Raw genomic sequence first — 19,706 nt, forward strand, 5'->3', positions numbered from 1 at the left:
CGTCATGGGATCTAAATCCTGTCAGCTCGTATATTCCCAACAGCACTCTCCCAGACACACCGTACCTTTTTCACCGAAATTGGCAGGAGACAGCACGCCAGACATGGGCAGGTTCTTGGACATTTGTTGCAGCACCTGGATGAAGAAGCGAATCTGCACCTGGGTTGTCTGCTGCAACAGAGCATATAGGGCCGCAGTCCGCTCGGCCTCGCTGAGGACGCGGAACCACTGTTCGATGGCGCTCAACTCGTCCTTGAAGTCCTGATCGAGCGTGGCCGTGGCCATTTCCTCGAGCGTGTTCTCGTACTGGTCAATGTCGGCCAGCCACTGCTGGGCAGCCCGCTCCATCTCGTCTGGGTTGCCCGACTGGGTACTGTTGCGACCAAAGTAGATTTCCGAAGCGGGACGAATGCCACGGTTGGCGAGGGGCGAGGAGAAGCCACCCATGTCAGCAGAGGCGCGCAGGTGGTGACCAGCGCCGAGGGAAGTGCGGGCTTGCGGGGGGCGCAACGAGCTCGAACCCTCGGGAGTGCTGTTCCTGTTGGCGGCAATATGGCTCGCAGACATGATTGTGGATGCGGGATCGTTCCTTTCTTCTTTTCTCGAGGCGAATATACAGAGCCGAGGTTGTGGCTGAATTGTAGAGGGAAAACAAAACAAAATGCCTGATAACTTGGTGAGTCTGTGTGTGGCACTCGGATTACACGGTTCCGGCTGCTGTCCTATGCCGTGGTTCGACCTACAAGTGTACGTCGACGATGGGCGTGGCTGTCTCTCTTTTTCTCTGTGTGTTCCTCTCTCTGTGTGTCCCTGTGTCTCTCCGTCTCTGTCTCGCTCTTTCTCTTGTTCTTTCCCAAGCTTCTCTCGATGTCGTCGTGATTGCACACGACTTTGTCTCCTGCAGTCCCAGCTGTGCCTCAAAGGAGCTCGAGGTGCGAATGTCAGGGGAGACGGGTGGGTGGACGACCGACGGAAGGCTGGAAGCAAAAAGAGGCACTAAACTGTAAAAAGCGAAAGCGCGCCCGGCGGTCAGGCACGAGCTTTGTTTGTCGTGTTTCCCAGACGACGATAAGAAGAGAGAGGGCGGGTGGGCGGAGGGAGGAGGCAAGATAAGAACCAAATGGGCGAAAGAGGAGGGGGAGGGGGGATAGAAAAAGGGTGGGAAAGAAGGGAAAGTATCAGCGTTGGTGAGGGTGACGGTGAAGGGGGGGGGGGAAGTGTATTTTGGTGGTGAGTTACAAGCCGGGGCAAGACGCGAGGAGAAGAAGTCTTGGTCAAAGTGTCAGAGGCTGGAAATGGCGTTCACGGGCTGGTCCAGGCGGGGACACCAATCACGGCAGCCTGCGCAGGGCTGACTTGGGCAGCTGAAGCAACGGGCTCGCCACTTTTTCTTCTTTTAGCGCTGGCGCTTCCGACGAGGGCGAGAGGGCTTTGCTGTCCTGAATAGACATTCACTCTTTCGTAGTCATTGCTGAAATACCGATGTAGACTACAGACAGTACAGTACGCTACAGGACAGTACCTACTCTATACCTCCGTTAGCACCTAGCTAGCAGGACCTATACACTTGCCCAGCACCTTGAATACATTCCCTACATACTACTCGACAGTACATACATATACACATATACACCCACTAACTATTGAAGGCAATCATCCCCAACATGCCTGAAAACCTGTAACAATCGTGTCGCTCGAGAAGAACACACCCCCTCATTGGCTGCTCCAGTAGTCCTACAGTACGATCAACCGATTGGAGAAGCATGATAAAAAAAAAGGAAAGCCTTCGATCCGAGAAGCCCGTTCTTTATGCAAAAACCAGTGTCGAGAGGCGCACCATGGCCCTCCCAACCATGAGAAACAAGGCCCGTACCTGACAGACGTACCTATGGGGGTACTGTTGCACGCACCATGGTTTCCAATCGTCATTCCATCATTCTTCATGCTGCCTTTTTGTGGTTCATGTATACACTGCGCAATCGATGGCAACGGCGCTGCATCCTCACTTGATCTGACCCATTATACTCCCCACCATCACCGCCGCCTCCCTCTCCCAAGTCACCGCCACCCCCTTGCTCGACAGCGCCCCCGGCAACTGACTTCCCCGATTCACGCACTCCTTGACCATGTCGCGCACCCTATCCTTGTTACTCCTCAGCGTCCTTGCCGACACCCCTCCCCGATTCATGAGCTCTTGCACCCGCGGCGACATATTCGAGGCCAGCGAGCGCCAGAAGAAGCTGGGAAGGGACGAGCTATCGAGATCATGCAGGACCGGCTGCAGGAAATGAACTGGGATTTCCGTGTGCGCGTGGCGGGCCGAGTCGAGGACAGGGTGGGGTGGTGGCTTGATGGACTCGAGGAGAGACTGGAGTGCTACAATGTTTTGGCAGCGCGCCGAGATTTCGAGCAATGTGCGTTCGAGCGAGGGGAGCTGTGCGAGTGCGCGGGCAAGCGAGGCGAGCGAGGATTTGAGCTGCGTCTGTAGGTAGTCTTGTACTGCGTTGAGTAGCAAGGTGGGTTCAAACACGTGCACCGAAGCTTTTGTAGAGGTCGGGGAGAGCAGGTACAGGGTAAGGAGCGCAGACGTCGTCCTCGCCTTTGTCTCTTCGGTCTGAGAAAAGGTGGCGGCCGACGTCTGGCCTACGGAGGAGAGCAGCGAGGACATGGAGAACTCCTTGACAACCTGCTGCGCCCGTGACGATAGGCTGCGTTCGCCAGGCACCACCAAGTCGTTCTTCAGCGTGGTGACCAGGTTCACGCGAGCGAGACCTTCTCCTTCCTCGCCCGCCCGAGAGGCAGCAAGCAAGTGCTTGAGCGACAGTATCGTGTCCGCAGACCGGACCATGGCTCGGTGGTCCTCTTTCCTGGCGCTGCCGACACCGCCCAGTTCAGACATGCGCACCTCGAGTTGTCGTCCCAGCATTAGACAACGCGCGACGGCTCTGCCCAACTTGACTGTCTCGCATAGTCTCTCCGCTGTCAATCGGACTTGCTCAGCCACCTCATACCGCTCAATCACCTCCTTCTCCAGCGTTTTGTACGATTCCGTCAAACTGGCAACCTGTCCTTCCACCTCCTGCAGTATGCGTCCGCTTGACTCGGCATCGTCTCTCGTGTGTTCCAGCAGGGGGAGTGCAGATTTGGTCGTCAGAGTGTCAATATGCGTGTCCACTTCCTGTACATCGAACAGAACGCGGGAAAGTGGGGTGGATAGGTCCAACGGGGTATCCGAGGCGTTGTTCGTCGCGAGAACCAGCGTATTCGCAAATGCGGTCGCTGAGAAGTCTGGATCTAGAAAGGCCTCGTAGTCAATATATGAAGGCTCATCCTCTGTTGCCATTGCGCCTGCTGATCTGCGTCATCAATCTTATACTCTTATACAGAGAGATCCAGATGAGCTTGAACGGTACCTGGATGGCTCTACGCTTTGACGGTCCAAGAGCAGGGATGTGGGCTCTTATCGCTATCTTAGCGGGTTGGGCTTGTCAAGCGTCAAGAGTCAAGAGTCAAGACGCCATTAGAGTTCAACTTACAACACTTCACGTAGGCAAATAGGCGACAGCTTCCAAGTACCTGTTCAAGAGTTTATTTTTAAAGGACAGGGTGCAACATATACAAGCACATGCTACATGCAACATTACAAGGAATCACGTAGACTTATTACTCCGTCTACTTCATAGCCCTGAATTACGGGACCGGTCCTCCTGATGATAAGACTCTCCTCCAAGACACTGCCGTTGGCCAGCTGCATGATCAAACATAAAAGATAGCAGCCATCATTAGCCAAGCCTTCCAATGAAGAAGAGCAGCAAGGTTCGAACTGCCTTTTCGAGTCCTCAAGCAAGAAACGTCCGCTACTTGTGGATACATACCGGTACCCAGTCTACTTTCAACAAGACCTCGGCAGCTAAACCGTGTACCTGAACCTAGGGCTATCATCGCCCAATTCCGCCACGGCCTCATCACTCATTCCCGCAATCAAATGCTCTTCTTCGCCTCTCTCGCGGCGCGAATTCACCTCGGCCAGCTGAAACCATAGCACCGCATAGCAAGCAATTGCAAAAGCCACCATGGCCATGGTAATCCCATGGCCCTTGACGAACCGCGGACGGTCTCGCGTTGGGTAAATCTGGGAGTCCGTTAGCCCCTTTCTTTGGTTCGTTTTCTGTTTTCAACAACCTACAAAGGCACTCATGATACCCGCACAATTTCCAATGGAGAGCTGCAGCCCCGTCGCGCTTGTACGCTTCCCATAGCGCGGGAGATTTGTAGGCAGCCATGCGAGCGGCAGACCGACGCAGACATAGAGTCCCATTGCGACGAGGAAACATCCAGCATAGTGCACCGCTGAGCTCGAATCACTAATCAACATGGCATACCCAATGATACTGATGACGCCGAGCAAGATGCTGTACAAACCGCGCTTCTGCTGCTTGTCCGAAAATCGAGCGACGACGAGGTAGGTAATGGCACCAAGGGCGTAACACGGGATAGTAAGAACCTGCACCATGGCATTTGAAGCATCAGGCATGATAGAGCGGATGATGGTGGGCAGGAATGTCGAGAAGCCGTAGAGCATAGTGTCTGATCCGAACTGGGCGAAGCAAAAAGTCCAGACCTTCCAGTCCTTGAAGCTTTTCCTCACATCGTCCCAGTGGAATTCTGCTGCTTTCTTGGTATACCCTGTTTGCCGCTTTAGGCGGGCTGCAGCAAATGCCTTCTCTTCAGCGTTGAGGAAGTAGGCCGTGTCCGGGCTATCGGGGAGAATCCACCATGTCGCAATACCCAGGACGAAAGTGGGAATACCCTCTAGAATCATGATGAATCGCCAGCCTCTCTGGCCTGCATGTCCGTCTAAGTGGCCGATTCCGTACGCAAGCAAGCCTCCAAATGCACCTGCCAGAGCCGCGGAAACAAAGAGATAGCCGATGCGAAGGGCAAGTTCGCGTTTGGTATAGAAGAAGGTTAGATAGACGGCCATGCCGGGGAATAGACCTCCTTCCACAGCTCCAAGGAGAAGACGGCATGCAATCAGACCACCGTAGCTTTGCACAACACCAGTCAAAGTTGCGACAGTGCCCCAGGACACAGTGATAAAAGCGATCCAGCGAGAGGGGCGGAGCTTCTTCAGCACGAGATTCGACGGGAGCTCTGATAAAATATATGTGACGAAGAGAATAGAGACGGCGGTCTGAAACTGGCCGTCGTCCATGTTGAGATCCTCTTGCAGTCCGTAGAGGCGCGCATTGCCAATGTTGACTCTGAGTCTTGATTTAGCACGATTTCCATGGGAGCGTAGATGCTACAATCTGTTTCGTAGCCAAGATATGAGACGTACCTGTCCAAGAAACTGAGCAGATAGAGCAGCATCACCACCGGGATAATGTAGAGATCGAGCTTGCGCACCAGTTTGGCCTCAAGGATGGGGTCAATGGCCTCGAGTTGCCTTCCGACCTCCTCGCTCTCTAACGACATGCCGGCGTGCGGATCTACAGCATCATGTTGCTTTTCTACGTCGCTCATATTGGTGGTAGTGTTGCTCTTTCTTTCAGGTTGGCGATCTCGGGGTGCTCGTGCTCCGTTCGCTTTGGTGTGACTGACTAGACAGGAATCCCTACCCTTAGTCCAGTAAATTTCGTTTTCGCCGCTGAAAATAAATCGACGCAATCATGCAAGAGAAAACCAAGCAATGTATTATCTTAGTGTAGGCAGTCAAAAATAATAGCCATCATCTCTTCGTGTTATAGCAAAGATGCCCACGAGGACGCGACGTTTGTGAAGAGTTCCTCATTAAAATGAAAGACTCATGACGGCTGGCTTGGGATCAATCCACTTTGCAAAGGGCGACAATGATGCAAACCTAATCGCGGGGCTTGAGCGAATGGCGTGCGCTGCTAGCCGTGTTGGGAGTGACGTTGGTGACTAAGCGTACATGCGCTGCTGATAGGAGATAACAGTCTATGTGCGCGGGGATGGAAATCCTAATGCCAATGTTCAAGCTTGGGGGCAAGGGAAAGGATGGGCGCAGAAAGATGGGGGTTGGATGTGTGGATGTGTGCAACGTTGATTGCATTAACCATGACTGACTGCATCTGTTTGCTGTGCGCCCCATTTCCCATGAAACTTGCTTTGGATCAAGATTGCCTGCTCATTCTGATCACATGGCTGCGATCGTCTTTGCGTAGGATGCGAACACCTAGGTACTCAATACTTTTCGTCGAATGTGTAGTACGGATCCAGGAGATAAGCCTAGTCTTCTTCCCAACATCTGTTGTCTGGGACCTCAGCTAGGGAGCTAGCATTGTGACTTTACACATTTCACGAAGCTGGGATTGGCACCCCTACTTCATACGGCAGAGTGGGTACATTCGAGGTTCCTGTTATTGTGCTTCTTGAAATTAAGTCGACACGTCACATCGAATTGGATGACGGCGAAGAATGCTGGCTGGGGTCCTTTACACTCCAATCTTGGGGAAGAATCTATACAGAGTGGTCTTCAGTTTATCTCCTACAAGGCTATACAACAGGGGACTTACAATGCCTGAGTAGATGTCGACTCCAATCACAGGATCAATAGTCCCAATGAGTTCCTGACGAGGAAAGTCCGTTGTACGTGTAGCGGCAGTGTTCGAATCTGTAGTGACCATATGCTGGATACTTGCGAGATCCGCTCGCGCAACCATCCGAATCTCCTTCGCCATTCGCTTCACTAGTGGCCATAGGTTGCCTAGGTTGGTCAAGCAGGCGATGGATAATCTGATACGATCTCGAGCTATGGATTGCGCGTAATCTTCGAGTAGATTGTTGCATGCAGATATTTGCACTGCTGTAAGCTGTGCAATAATGCTCGCTGCGAAAATATTGTGCTTTTCGACAGCGCAAGGGATAGCTAGAAGCTTAGTAAGAATCTCTGTTGCTTTGAGCGCTCGTGCTGTGTGTGTGGCACGTCCCGCTTTTGTTGAAATAATAAAGGGTGATGGGGATAGGAATGATTCTGTGAGCATTTCTGCTGGGCTATACGATAAGGATGAACATGGTCGGTGTACCGTCGACGTTGTGCTGGTCTGGTCAGCCTTCGAACATAACATCGCAGTAGACTACTCACATCGCAAAGATGACATGAGCCATGAACCTTTTGTGAGTCTGCAGTTAGCACACGTCTCATTATAGAAAACTGTAGTTCGTACATGACTTCATCTATGCTACCATCACTTCTTAGAGGATCTTTCTTCCAAGCTGGCAGGAGTGCCTTCCATATCGCCAACTTTGCATCGGCCCCTTCGATTATCTCTTCCGTAAAGCGTCCGATTTCTAGAAAACTGCGCATAACTCCTGTATGTTAGTGAAGCTTCTCATCCGTCCTGGTGCGCAGCCTCTATACGTACTGTAGGCTACTACCATAGCTATATCGTATAGATATACAATGGAAGAGTACACAACTTCAACATCAGCAAACTCACGATTCTCGAATTCAGCCCAAGAAAGGGCGGGCGGTATTTGCTATTGATGTCAGCCTTTTTCATGTTTGTAAGTACATTGGCTGACATACCCCAGATACATAGTATTCGTCGTCACAGGGCAAGTCCACGTCGCTAGGTACAGTCAGGAGCGAATACATTGGCATGTTGTTGATGATGGAGAAGTGCTGATTGGAGATCTTCAAGAGGTAGAATGTCCGGCGCCAGGACTCCTCGAGAACTGGATTCGATTCGCCATAGGCGCTTGCGAACCATCGTTCATTCATGCACAACTCCAAAGCCATGTCAACTGCGGTATCCATCTTTTGGCGAGCTCCTGGTTTGACGTCGGAATGATATAGTGCGAGTGCATAGAACATCAGGGCTTGCACGTTGAATGGCGTTGATGGAAGGTTCGAAATACAGACTGCTGCAACGGCAGCCTCAAAATAGGGTTCTGAAGGAGTCGAGGGCGCGTAGATGGAACCTATCCACTGTAAAACGGGTAATAGTGCATGCATTCCATGGTCGTATTCCACCCGTCTGGCCTGCAGGAAAACATATGGCAATATGCAAGGAAATGCCGGCCAAAAGTTGTCGAAGAAAAGCTCCAGTAGTCTGTCTTCGCTGACCATGAATGCCATCGATCCTGGCTGGGCGAGTTGCCAATTGGAACTGTTTTCCACGTAGTTGCTGGCCGCGGCAGCTGGAGAAGTGTTTTCGCCTGTTGAAGTAGACTCTGGTGGGGAACACTCAAATTCGCTGTTGGACGGGTTTGTGTCTGGTGTTTGTTGCGCACGCTCCTTTTCTTGTTCAAGTCGCAACCGCCGGCGAGCTAGGGCGGCCTTATCAAGTCCTCCTCTTCTGGATTTTTGAAACGTACATTCTTTCCCATCACGCTTGCATCTGTTGCAGATGGGTTGTGTCGCGTCACATTTAACATGCCTGCTCCGACATTGTATGCAAGCGAGCGTAACGCGTTCGATGCGCCTGGTGTCTGAAGCCATTCCCAACCAATGGCAGAAAAGGCGGAGTAATGTAGATCCGAGCCTGCCGACTTCTTGACACCCCGGTACCGTATCGATCTCTGATTCTCAGGGATCGTTCGAGGTGGCGGAAACACTACTCAAGGCGAAAGAACTTGGGCCACGGATGTGAACAGAGGCTTTTTGTTGATGAAGAGTGAGAGTAATGGACGACGCTTGTGATGAGCAGAGTCATCGTCACAGTAAGACTCGGAATCACCTAGCTGATTAAGCTATTGCCAAGCATTTCAGGGATCGCTCCATTCGAGTCGATGAAAGATAGGACACAAGCTTTCGACGAAACATCACCTGAACGACTATGCACAGTAACACTAGCAGGTAATACCTGTTTTGATGCTCGACAATCTAAAAACAAAAACAACTATGGCCTGTACGTACACCGATTTTCCCGTTTGGGCGGCCTGCAGCATTAGAACTATTGTACATTCCAACATCGGTAGTGCTTTTGTCACAAAGCTGGTATAAGGACTTAATCTGTTCTGTGATGGAAACCGGTCATATTGAAGATGCATCATGTAGTGTAGCCACAGAGCTTACTTTCTCTCTTTGCATGCAATCAAACTTTCTTGCCACTGGGACGGCGATTATTGGCTCGGTCCCACTGCACATTGGCCCGTTCGATGGAAGTAGGGAATAGGTTAGCAATGAGATTAAGCAATTCCGATGAGGATCTACGCAAGCTACATGCATGTTTGTCACTCTTACAGTGTGCCTGAATTGTTTTACGGTAGCCTTCTTGAAGCAGAGCCTGCTGCAGCACTGAGCAGTATATCGAACATTGCATGTCGCCAAGCCGTCATACAGGTACCGGTATTTCCTGTGTGTAGTTAGCTCCTCTGTTCTAGAGAAGTTGTCATTGCAGGCCATCTGTAAGCAATGCATTACCAATTCAAGTTGATCAATTATCCATATAGTTAGCGTCGTGCTGAGGTCAACCTCCAATGTGGGATATTGCTTTCGGAGGAGATGTTCCATTGGATCGCAAGAGCTTCCATTGTCCAAATGCTTCGAACTCGGCGTACTGACCATGAGAATAAGTAACGGAAAAGATTGGCGTTTCCAGCTGCAGCACATATCCCTGCGCTCTGACTGGATCTGTGCGTACCAGCTCGAAACATTCCAGTTTCCTTCATCGTTCATGATGTAATATGATGGGAAGAAATTTTATGAGTCCATCCAGTTCCTCAAATCAAACAGCGTAATACAGTAATGGGCGCCAATCTCCCAACTCGGAAAGAATTGTCAACACAAATGGAAATGGTGAATATTTCGGAGAACCGGTGATCACCTAATGAGACGTTGTGACACCGAAGGCGCTGTACGTTCCTCTGCGACTTGCTAATTAAGGAGCAAAGATTATTCACGAGATAAAGGAAAAAAAGAGAAAATGATCAGAAAGCCCATAGGTTTTTTGAATTGAATCATATCTACTCCAGACGTGAACCAAATGCACTGCAGACGAGGAGGAGCAGTACTTTGCAAAGTGAAACGGGGTCTGAAAGGTTACGCAGAGTAGGGTTCCGATGTGCGGCCGCTTAAACTTTAGTTAGCCCTATCGATAACAGTCATTCACTTGCCGGATTCCGAAGGTTTCCGACCAGTTTCTCTTGTTTGGTAGATTAAGTCGACAACACTCGTGTACGCAAGTAAAAAACTCATCTTATATTCATCAAAGAATGGCTGAAGGCGCACCAGCACATGGAGCTGTTGCTCATCTGTTACCCCAGACATACAAACGATACATATCGGAATGGCTCGAAGAAGACACCCCTAGTTTCGACTATGGTGGCTTCGTTGTTGGTGAGGAGATATCAGAGGCGAAGTTGTTGGGGAAGAGCGAGGTGAGTAACGCATGTAAGAGATATGTTCAATCTAACATAGTTCAGGGTATAGTCGCTGGAGTGCCATTCTTCGATGAAGTGTTCCGTCAGTTGGACTGCTCGTGAGCACAACCTCTTCCCTGACATGACCTCAAAGCATGACATCTAAACCCCGAGCAGCGTAGAATGGCATATCAAAGAGGGTAGCGCTTTCCAGCCCATCACCCACTGTGCCACTGTTAGAGGTCCAGTCCGCAAGCTTCTTCTAGGGGAGCGCGTAGCCCTCAACACACTGGCCCGTTGCTCCGGAATTGCCACAAAGTCGAATCGCCTTCTCGTCCTCCTTCGCAAAGCTGGGTATCCCAATATCCTTGCTGGTACCCGCAAGACGACGCCTGGCTTTAGACTCGTCGAAAAGTATGGCATGCTTGTCGGTGGCGTTGATGCGCACCGTGTTGACCTCTCCGCCATGACCATGTTGAAGGACAATCACATCGTCGCTGCGGGAAGTATAACAAATGCGGTGCGCGCCGCAAAGTCAGCAGGTGGGTTTGCCATCAAAGTGGAAGTTGAGTGTCAGAGCTTCGAAGAGGCGGACGAAGCGATCGCTGCTGGTGCTGACATTGTCATGCTCGACAACTTCACGCCTGACGGTGTCAAGGTTGCTGCTGCGGATTTGAAAAATAAATGGGGCCGTGGTACAGGGGACAGGAAGGCTTTCTTGGTCGAGGTCAGTGGAGGGTTGACCGAGCACAACGTGGAGAAGTATGTCTGTGGTGATATTGACATTGTGAGCACGAGCAGCATACATCAGGGTGTGCCGCATGTAGACTTCTCACTCAAGATTGTTCCCAAGACGAAGAATTAGGCCGGAGAAAGTCTAGCAGTGTAAAGACCTACTGAATCATCATGTGTATATAAGTCGGCAACTAGATTATTCTACTGCCCAACACGTTTGTCAAGTACAGCGCTCTCATACTCGCAACTGATGCAATCGCAGTTTTCATTCGCACAAAATTATAAGCCCTTGCTAAATTTCTGGCCAACTTCATCAGTGTACTATGATCACCTTTCTCCTTCGGAACTCGTGGGTGACGTTGATATCTGCTCAGATATTTTCTGGCCCGAGAAACAAGACGTCACCCTCCATGATTGCGTTGATCCTCTCGTGACGTGGAATCCTTCGTTCCCGGCATCTTCCACAGTCTAGGACTTCAGAGACGCTGCTTTTGCCATCCATGCCTCTACATTTGTCTCTAAATGATGCTTTGAGGTGACCGCAATTGTAGTATACTCGATTCGTTATCGATCCGTCTCGTGGTTTGGTTACAGACAATTTTCAAGGACAAAACTGTATGTGTAAGTTGCTGTTGTCCATTTCTCGGGGTTTACCGGTACCGCTTCGTTTGCAATCGCAATGCCACGTTGGTCACAATTTGCCCTTCCTTATTGACTATCGCTACTGTGAAGTACAGCCATGCCCAAAAACTCATTGATAACTCTTCACAACACCTACACAGCTAAATTCCAAGAATTAATCGCATCGACAGCTATGTGCATCACTTTGCTGACCAAATAGGCCTGTGGTCACGAGATCACGGGTTCCATGTGCAAGAAGAATGAAACGCATATGAGAACAAAAAATTCATGCATGCACGAAGTGTATCAACGAATATATGGAACAACTGCGCGAGGAGTGCGATGACTCGAAGCGAATGCTTCAAGACGCCGATACCGGTAGTGCTTACGCAGGGGCTTTGGAGCATATTCAGACCATGGAAACCGAATACAGATCGGCCAAAGGCCACAATGTAAAGCTCACCAGGCAGCTCAAGTCCCTAACACAGAGTGCTCAAGACCCACAAAGGAGACAGGACGAGCACCTAGGTTCTGTGGAGACACTGACTGCCGAGCTGGAGGCGACCAAGCTAAGGTGGAAATGAACGAGGACCGTTACAATGGAGATAGCGTGCGAAATGTTCCTTGCTTCGCAACAATGAATCAACATATCAAGGCGGACCTCACATAGCGATGGAAAGGTCTTCCAGGCCGTCCGATACTTCATCCACATGCTCGAAAACGGATACCGGCTTTGGTTGTCTTCCATAGGTACCGGTATGGGCTAGATCAAACTCGCCATTCTTGGGCGTGTAGTCGCTGGCCTTCCGCACTGCAGTCGTAGTCATAAGCCTCGGGCAATGTGGGGAAGAGAGCGCTCATCGTTTCTAGTACGCAAAAGGCTTGGTGGCTAAGGGATGGAGTGTCGGAAAAGTCCCCCCCACTCTATGGATGTGTCTCATATGTGCAGCAGCGATTGTCTTGAGACTTTAGCTTCGAAGGACTAGAACGCAAGCGACCCCACCAAATCGAATCGACTTGACGTGATAGCTGGATTCGTGTGCTTCTTGGTTGCCGCTGCAAAGGTTTGTGGGGCACGGTACTGTTTACAATACGAGGGCTGACAAATTCGTTCCTCCGGGTTGAGCTGTGGATGGCTTGGCATCACTGGAATTCCAATGAGCAAGACGCGGAGGACTAGATGTCTTGAGTTATTGATTGTCTTCAGCAATACGTAGAATAGTATGGCAAGTCTAGTAGTTACAGTAGGTAGCTCCCACGCGTATCTTTGCCATGCTATGCTTGATCGAAGGGACCGTGTCTCTGGGTCGCTGTACTGGTAAGCCAGCATTGGAGGCGAGGCGTGTTGATCACCCATCGTTGAACCAATCTTGGAAACTCACATTCCAAGCTCATCGGGCTAACAGGCTACGCATAGAGTACCTACTAGGTAGTCTGCAGAGTACGGACATGACCTTCTCCATATCGTCGGGATCAATACATGCATTTGACGGGTTGAACGTTGGTCAGCTCTACCTAGAGTACTCTACCGGTAGAGTGCCTCCGGGTAAAGTGACGTGCATCTCCCGACTGATTCGGTCCAGAGGGCCCCAACGGTGTGCTCGTACACCATCCGACTTGATTCTGTGAGACTGAGAAAGTACACACTCTACGTTGAATCCCATCAGCCACAGACGACCTGGACAAAGAAGAAAGGTCGAACTGCCGAGCTGCAGTCATCAGCTGCTACCGTACCGTGGTCCGCATTGACTTTTAGCGTCGGCGAAACAAGTAGGAAATCCCCCAAGCAACACCAAAACACACGGCCACTCTTGTCAGCTGCAATGCCCGAAGCTTTCCTATCCCGGTTTGCCTGGACATGGAAACATGCTCACAAGACGGATCCAGTTCCCCATCATCATCTGGGCAATGGTCGAGGCACGACAGAACGTCGACATGCTGGTCCTGCATTGTGTCAACCGCTGTACCGGCGTGCCCACGACGATGGAGGACGACGTCAAGAGATCGCGACCCACTCTGCCGAGCAAATGCAACTTCATAAGATCGTCATGCGAGTTCCGAATCCGCCATCCATGCATCCTTCAGAGGACACGAGTCAACAGCCTGTCAGCCAAGGCACGGCCCCGCAAAGTTGCCAACCAAAGAACACACTGTTGGCGAGATGTGGCTTCTGCCTCATGCTTTGTATGGACTCGGTAAATTCTCCTCCACATCAACGTCCCCTCTGATCGTTCAACCCGCTCCCTGAACCGGGCAAGCCGCCAGATGCGGGTGGAACGGAGTCTTGGGCTAACACATTGGCCCGAATGCTGATGTTTGTTGCTGCAAAGGCAACTGCCGATTCCTTCAACCAAGACCCTCTGCCTACGCCCCAATTGCAACGCCGTCATCCTCCATCAGAGACGGAAACCCCCCTGTGTTGTAGATATATGGCCTGTACCCTTCCCCGGATCCCGCACCCCATATTCTCACAAGCAACGTGTGGGGCCACAGCTCGACCACGGAGAAGAACACGTCGCTCCCGACTCTTGCTTCACATCGTCAACACGCGTGTAGTCGCCCATCATGACGTCCATGGGAGTTCAAGAGATACACACCTTCGGCCAAGATACCTCGATAGAGAAAGCGGAGAACTTCACATGTATGTGCCTCTCCTGTCCAACCTCATTTAGATGACTTGTTGATCGACAAGCTTTAAATGAAACAGTCAACAGCAGTGATCGATCAACAGAGGAATTCACATGGACCGAAGAAGAGGAGACCAAAGTTCGACGCAAGCTAGACAAAGTCATCGTGCCCGTCACAACGTTCCTATATCTGCTATGCTTTCTCGATCGGTAAGTATCTTTCCTGTGATGAAACCGGTGACTTTTGCTTACGTCTGGACAGTGCCAACGTCGGTAATGCGCGTATCCAGGGTATGGGAGAGGAATTGAACCTCGTTGGATACAGATTCAACTGGGTCACCTCCATCTTCTATATCATCTACATGTTCGTCGAGGTGCCTAGCAACCTGATCCTGAAAAGGATTGGGCCGAAATACTACCTCCCATTCCTCGTTGTCGGCTTTGGCATGGTCTCGCTATGCAGTGCGTTCGTAAAGAGCTTCGAGGGTCTTCTGGCTGCAAGAGCTCTGCTCGGTGTGTTCGAGGGTGGTGTCATGCCGTAGGTTTTGCGCCAGAAATACTTTTGCTCGAATGCTGACAGTCTTTAGTGGTATCGCCTTCTTCATCACCTGCTTTTACAAGCGTAATGAACTCCTTCTACGTATCGGAATCTACGTCTCAGCAGCTTCCATGGCAGGTGCTTTTGGTGGACTCCTGGCTACAGTGTAAGTTGCCAACCTCATGATGATCAAAACATGAAACTAACAGCAAACCAGCCTCGCTCGTATCCCTGAATGGGGGGTTTCCGCCATGCGAATTCACACCTGGAGGAATATCTTTTTCTTTGAAGGACTTCTTACTGTGCTCGTCGGTCTCGGCGCACCCTACCTCATGCCCCGATCTCCCAAGGAGTGCTGGTTCCTCAACGAGCGCGAACGCATGATTGCCCACCAACGACTTGTCGTCAAGGGCGGAGGTGCCGAGGACGAGAAGACCGAAGTGCATCACATCAAGCGCGCCATCTTCAACATTACAAACTACTTCTGCGCCTTTGGCTTCTTCTTCATCAACATCACCGTTCAGGGTATCTCGCTCTTCATGCCCACACTCCTCCGCGATCTCGGCTGGACAGCAACAAAGGCTCAGCTGTACTCTGTTCCACCGTATGTTTGTGCCTGCGTCATTGCCATTGCTGTCGCTTTTCTTTCCGACAAGACCAACCGTCGTGGTATCTGGCTTGCCATCTTCACCCTCCCCGCCATCGCTGGCTTCGCCATTTTGCGCTGGGCTACGAGCCCCGACGTTCGCTACGGCGGTATCTTTTTAATCACCATTGGCGCATTCCCCGGTGGGCCCGGATTCCTCGCCTGGGCTGCCAACAACGCGGGAGGACCATCTGTCCGCTCCGTATCCACAGCCTACGTCGTCACTTTGGGTACGGCCGGCGGCATCGTAGCGACATGGTATGCTTACATCTCAACTGTTTTTCTTTTTTGCAAAAGAACCCCCCTCCCCCCTTCTCACTTGTTGCAAGATACTGACAGCAACCACAGGACCTACACCTTCACAGACGCCCCCAAATACCACACGGGCCACACCATCAACTTGGCAGGTCAAATGGCCGTCCTCGTCCTCTCCCTCTTCGGCATCGGCTACTGCAATTGGGAAAACAGGCAGCGCGACAATGGCAAGCGTGATCACCGCCTCGTTGGCAAGTCGGAGAATGAGATTAGAGATCTTGGATACAGACACCCCGAGTATCGTCTCATCACCTAGAACACGGGATCACTGCCTCGATGAATTCCCCCAAGTGACAAGCATCATCTCCACGCTTCGCACTTTTCGGAAACCCCGCTTGTTGTAGTTATGTTGCCGTATTTTGCAACGTTGGCGTTTAGTTCCATGACATCCGTGAATTCACAAATTCGCCACCAATCAAACGAGGGGAAAATCTTCACCCCTTTTTTTCCAAATTTCAAAGGCGCAATTTTAAACGTATATGTGACATCCTCCTCATGCTCAGAAATCCTTGAATTCAATATACCACACTCCATGCGCTCCACACAAACCACACAGCCGCACCAGCGGGCAATCCAATCTAACCCAAATCCACACCCGCACAGCCCTCCGCAGCCCCAGAAACCGGGAAACGAACAAGTGATCGTCCCGTCCCACAGCCCGGGAATACATGATTCGTGACGCCCGGCGTGCCGTGTCTAGCCTGCTTCCCTCCGTGGGCACATGGAGCGTGTGTAGCTTAATTAGCCGAAGAAGGGGAGGGGGAGGGGGTGTTGTGAGCCGCGGAGGATGTCTGCTGATTATGCGGTTTGGGCATGTATGGAGTGTGGAGTGTGGAGTGGGATCGGTATGTACGGTAGGTACTACCATGCAGGCAAAACCGGGACAGCACATACACTACACCAGCAACGAGAGAGTGTGGACATTGAAACATCTAGGGTAGTTGTATACTACATCATCGTCGTGATGTACAATAACACCTTTTTCCATTGCGTTACTTTCGTACCGTCGCCTCAGAAAGCCTGGAGAAATTAAAATACACTGATACTGAAATGGAGAACAAGCAGGTAGACCTTGATTCGACAGGAAGGGGCATCGTCGTCCATCCATCGATGTATACTCATACATGAACCCACCTCTGAGACCAACTCCTTTCGTAATTGTACCTCACCACCATGCGCCCAGCCAACCCCTCCACCCGCTCACCCACATTCATTCGGAATCCGTCTTCCTATCCCTCTTCGAAATATCGACATTCAAATTCGCCAACATAGCCTCCCTCATCTCGCTCCCAGAGCTGCTCCCATCTCGCTCCACGCCGTCCATCCCCTCCACTCCAGACTGCGCCATCATGCCCGGTTTGGGATGGACATCGTAATCATAAGCATCCTTTAGGAACTTCGCAATCGCCATATTCTCGCGCTGTGTCCCGGTGGTGCCGTAAAAATTCTTGAGCTCCTTGGCTACAAGCGTGGCCAGCAGCGCCCCCGAACCAACGGACTGGGGCCATTCCTGGCCGGGTACACTGACCTTTGCGTTCTGGTGGATGCCCATGGCGGCCATTTGATCGACCGTATCCCACGTGGTTGCGCGCAGCGGCATGTTGTGGACAAATTGTTTTACGCGATCTTGCAGTTCGAACCATTCAAGGCGCTTGTCGAGCCAGTTGTCGAGCAAGCCGTATACCTTGGGCGCAAAGTCGATAAAACGTTGTGTGGATTGGAAAAGGTGCTCAATTTTGGCCACGAGGAATTCAATGTCCATGCCGGTAATGACTGGGTGGACGTGGATGCGACGAAGCATCTCGTTCGGGTCCACGGTCCTGTTTTTGCGGTATTGCGAGTAGTTGGACGGGAAGAGGAAGTGGATTAGACGGCGTATGATCACCCGCTCTTCGGCTGCATTAACATGACCAGAGATGTCAAGAGTGTCGCGGTTATACACCTTTGGATGCGTCATGGCGAGGAGGCGCGAGCGGGAGCTCTTGAAGTAGGTCGCCGCACCTACATCTGCGCCGCAGCGCCTCAGGAGATCGTCCATTGACGTAGTTAGAACCTCTGAAAATTCAAGGGTACGCAGATATTGGACAAGATTGTTCTCGATCTGTTCCAACTTATAAATGTCGTTGTCAGTGCCCTTACTTTGATAGCCAATCGTGCCAACAAGACCGGCCTCTCGCAAGGGTCTCATGATGTCGCTCGGCAAGAAATCCTTGAGATAATTTGAAGCACTCAGATGCTGCATGAGTGCACCATATTGTAATGAGAGGAAGCCGATATCCTGCGAGACCAGTTTCTTCGCACGGTCAATCAACTTCTCCCGCGATGCTGGCGATATTCGCCCGTAGAACTCGTTGAGAATAGGCATTTCCATTTGGGACGCGGGAAGCTGTGGATTCGGGAGTCCTAGCTCTCGTTTGCATTCGGCAACGAGAATGTATAGATTTATACCCAGAGCCCGTGGATGATAGGGGAGAGCCGATGCAAGTCGTTTGATCGAGCTTTTACCTGGTTCCATGTAAGACTTGTTCGACTTGACCAAGGACTTGATATGCTCGACATATTGACGCCGGTCCTCCTCCCCAGGAAACCGTGGACAGTCCCACAGCGTTTGAACCTCCTGGGCAATTTCAACGGGTGGGGTTGCTGTATGCACCGCTATTTGTGTGCCCTCGACACGCGTGTACGCTCCTCGCACATAGAGGATTCCAGGAATATTGACGTCCTTTTTGTGAACTGAGCTGATCTTGGCAACAAGTATCACATGGTCAGCGACAGGTATCTCCTGGGTTACTCTACATTCCATGGCAGCTTGCACATCATCATCCCAGATTTGAGGCGCCAAAGATTCAGATTGACTCTCCTCTTTCTTGTTCCTTGGCATCCAGAGCCGCTTGAGATTTTTGCGCCGCTTGCTGTATGCCGCAGCATCATTGCCTCTAGTGAACAGTTCCACTATGCTTGCGCCGCCCCTGTTCGCTGAAGTAATGTGAATGCGGAATAGTCCATTGGCCTCACGTATGGCGCTTAACGTTTTGGATGGCTCCTTGAGATTGAAAGATATCATCGGTGGATCCATGGAGACGGTGGTCAACGATGATATGGCAGCGCCTACTGGAATGCGTTTATTTGTTTCGGGATCGATACAAGCGACTGTGACGATGGCGGCTGAGCTGGGCACATTACGCATCACTACACGGACCGAAGATCTGAGTGCGTCGATTTCGGGGTTCGAGTCGTCTATGTCAGCTATAGTCTCTTGTACCTCTGGCTTTGGCCCAGACTCTGATACTGGCTGTGGTTCTGACTCTGGCTCTGGCTGCGCGTTTGCAGCTCTCCTTGTATTATCCTGATCGCCGCTATCTACTTCTTCCAAGAAACCATACACATCCTCAGTCTGAGCAGCCGACGGCTCATGCTGTGGATCTGATCTCATCTCTGACTGTTGTAGCAAATGGCTGGCATAGTAGCCTCGAGTATTGGCATCACGTATGTAGCGAGCACCATGTTGATTTCTTGGAGTGGAGATGGCGCATATCCGTGAAGTCTCTGCGAGGACACATCAGTATCATCGATTAAAGCAATAGGGTACTTTGATGCCTACGATGCTGTAGATTCCATCTGTAAAATGCAGCGAAGAAGCGAGTCGCTGGACGCTGGCAGAGCGACATTGTCGCAGAGTAGGTATCACTTCTCAAGCCCAATGCCCATCCACAGAGAACAGAGAACAGAGAATTGGTGAAGAGAAAATAAAATGAGATTGGCAATTCGAATCAGAAAGTAAGCGCGACAATCCTCCCCCACTGATGTTTTCCAGCGCGCGCACCTTGGTTCTCCAAACAGGGCAAAAGAAAAAAACTCCAACGCAACCCCATACATCAAGTCTTGGCAACTGCAA

At 51.1% G+C, this 19,706-nt stretch overlaps 9 protein-coding genes across 9 annotated transcripts; 4 read left to right on the forward strand and 5 right to left on the reverse strand.

Annotated features, from left to right (window-relative positions):
• Positions 1-21: 21 nt before the first annotated feature.
• VTS1 (Flap-structured DNA-binding and RNA-binding protein) lies at positions 22-567 on the reverse strand (the record flags this gene model as incomplete). Its single annotated transcript, XM_003841691.2, has 1 exon — positions 22-567. One exon carries the CDS (start codon positions 565-567, stop codon positions 22-24), a length of 546 nt encoding a protein of 181 aa, XP_003841739.2.
• A 1,435-nt stretch (positions 568-2,002) lies between these two features.
• Positions 2,003-3,343, reverse strand: IAQ61_010361 (uncharacterized protein; the record flags this gene model as incomplete). The annotated part of the gene is made up of 1 exon (XM_003841693.2): positions 2,003-3,343. The coding sequence occupies one exon, from the start codon at positions 3,341-3,343 to the stop codon at positions 2,003-2,005; it is 1,341 nt and encodes a 446-aa protein (XP_003841741.2).
• A 567-nt stretch (positions 3,344-3,910) lies between these two features.
• Positions 3,911-5,526, reverse strand: IAQ61_010362 (uncharacterized protein; the record flags this gene model as incomplete). Its single annotated transcript, XM_003841694.2, has 3 exons — positions 3,911-4,132; positions 4,187-5,264; positions 5,342-5,526. 3 exons carry the CDS (start codon positions 5,524-5,526, stop codon positions 3,911-3,913), a joined length of 1,485 nt encoding a protein of 494 aa, XP_003841742.2.
• An 888-nt stretch (positions 5,527-6,414) lies between these two features.
• On the reverse strand, positions 6,415-8,095 carry IAQ61_010363 (uncharacterized protein; the record flags this gene model as incomplete). Its single annotated transcript, XM_066098758.1, has 6 exons — positions 6,415-6,483; positions 6,540-7,062; positions 7,109-7,135; positions 7,191-7,332; positions 7,389-7,503; positions 7,553-8,095. 6 exons carry the CDS (start codon positions 8,093-8,095, stop codon positions 6,415-6,417), a joined length of 1,419 nt encoding a protein of 472 aa, XP_065951303.1.
• A 2,087-nt stretch (positions 8,096-10,182) lies between these two features.
• On the forward strand, positions 10,183-11,194 carry IAQ61_010364 (uncharacterized protein; the record flags this gene model as incomplete). Its single annotated transcript, XM_003841697.1, has 3 exons — positions 10,183-10,347; positions 10,393-10,448; positions 10,507-11,194. 3 exons carry the CDS (start codon positions 10,183-10,185, stop codon positions 11,192-11,194), a joined length of 909 nt encoding a protein of 302 aa, XP_003841745.1.
• Positions 11,195-12,002: 808 nt separating this feature from the next.
• IAQ61_010365 (uncharacterized protein) lies at positions 12,003-12,269 on the forward strand (the record flags this gene model as incomplete). Its single annotated transcript, XM_003841698.2, has 1 exon — positions 12,003-12,269. One exon carries the CDS (start codon positions 12,003-12,005, stop codon positions 12,267-12,269), a length of 267 nt encoding a protein of 88 aa, XP_003841746.2.
• A 688-nt stretch (positions 12,270-12,957) lies between these two features.
• Positions 12,958-13,913, forward strand: IAQ61_010366 (uncharacterized protein; the record flags this gene model as incomplete). Its single annotated transcript, XM_066098759.1, has 2 exons — positions 12,958-13,231; positions 13,408-13,913. 2 exons carry the CDS (start codon positions 12,958-12,960, stop codon positions 13,911-13,913), a joined length of 780 nt encoding a protein of 259 aa, XP_065951304.1.
• Positions 13,914-14,250: 337 nt separating this feature from the next.
• IAQ61_010367 (uncharacterized protein) lies at positions 14,251-16,248 on the forward strand (the record flags this gene model as incomplete). The annotated part of the gene is made up of 6 exons (XM_003841699.2): positions 14,251-14,326; positions 14,393-14,522; positions 14,575-14,850; positions 14,900-15,016; positions 15,068-15,754; positions 15,845-16,248. The coding sequence occupies 6 exons, from the start codon at positions 14,251-14,253 to the stop codon at positions 16,065-16,067; spliced, it is 1,509 nt and encodes a 502-aa protein (XP_003841747.2). The 3' UTR covers positions 16,068-16,248.
• On the reverse strand, positions 16,249-19,630 carry IAQ61_010368 (uncharacterized protein). The gene is made up of 2 exons (XM_003841700.2): positions 19,413-19,630; positions 16,249-19,357 (listed from the first exon to the last, which is right to left on the reverse strand). Exons 1-2 carry the CDS (start codon positions 19,477-19,479, stop codon positions 17,022-17,024), a joined length of 2,403 nt encoding a protein of 800 aa, XP_003841748.2. The 5' UTR covers positions 19,480-19,630; the 3' UTR covers positions 16,249-17,021.
• Positions 19,631-19,706: the final 76 nt, after the last annotated feature.

Source organism: Plenodomus lingam, assembly GCF_022343315.1.
Source record: "Plenodomus lingam strain CAN1 chromosome Unknown contig_8, whole genome shotgun sequence".
In the NCBI taxonomy this organism is placed as follows: Eukaryota; Fungi; Ascomycota; class Dothideomycetes; order Pleosporales; family Leptosphaeriaceae; genus Plenodomus; species Plenodomus lingam.

Excerpts from the sequence above, each read along its gene's own strand:
- IAQ61_010368 (XM_003841700.2), bottom strand. The coding sequence starts at position 19,479 with ATGTCGCTCTGCCAGCGTCCAGCGACTCGCTTCTTCGCTGCATTTTAC. Across the intron at positions 19,358-19,412 it reads CAGATGGAATCTACAGCATC|AGACTTCACGGATATGCGCC; the intron begins GTAGGCATCAAA and ends GTGTCCTCGCAG.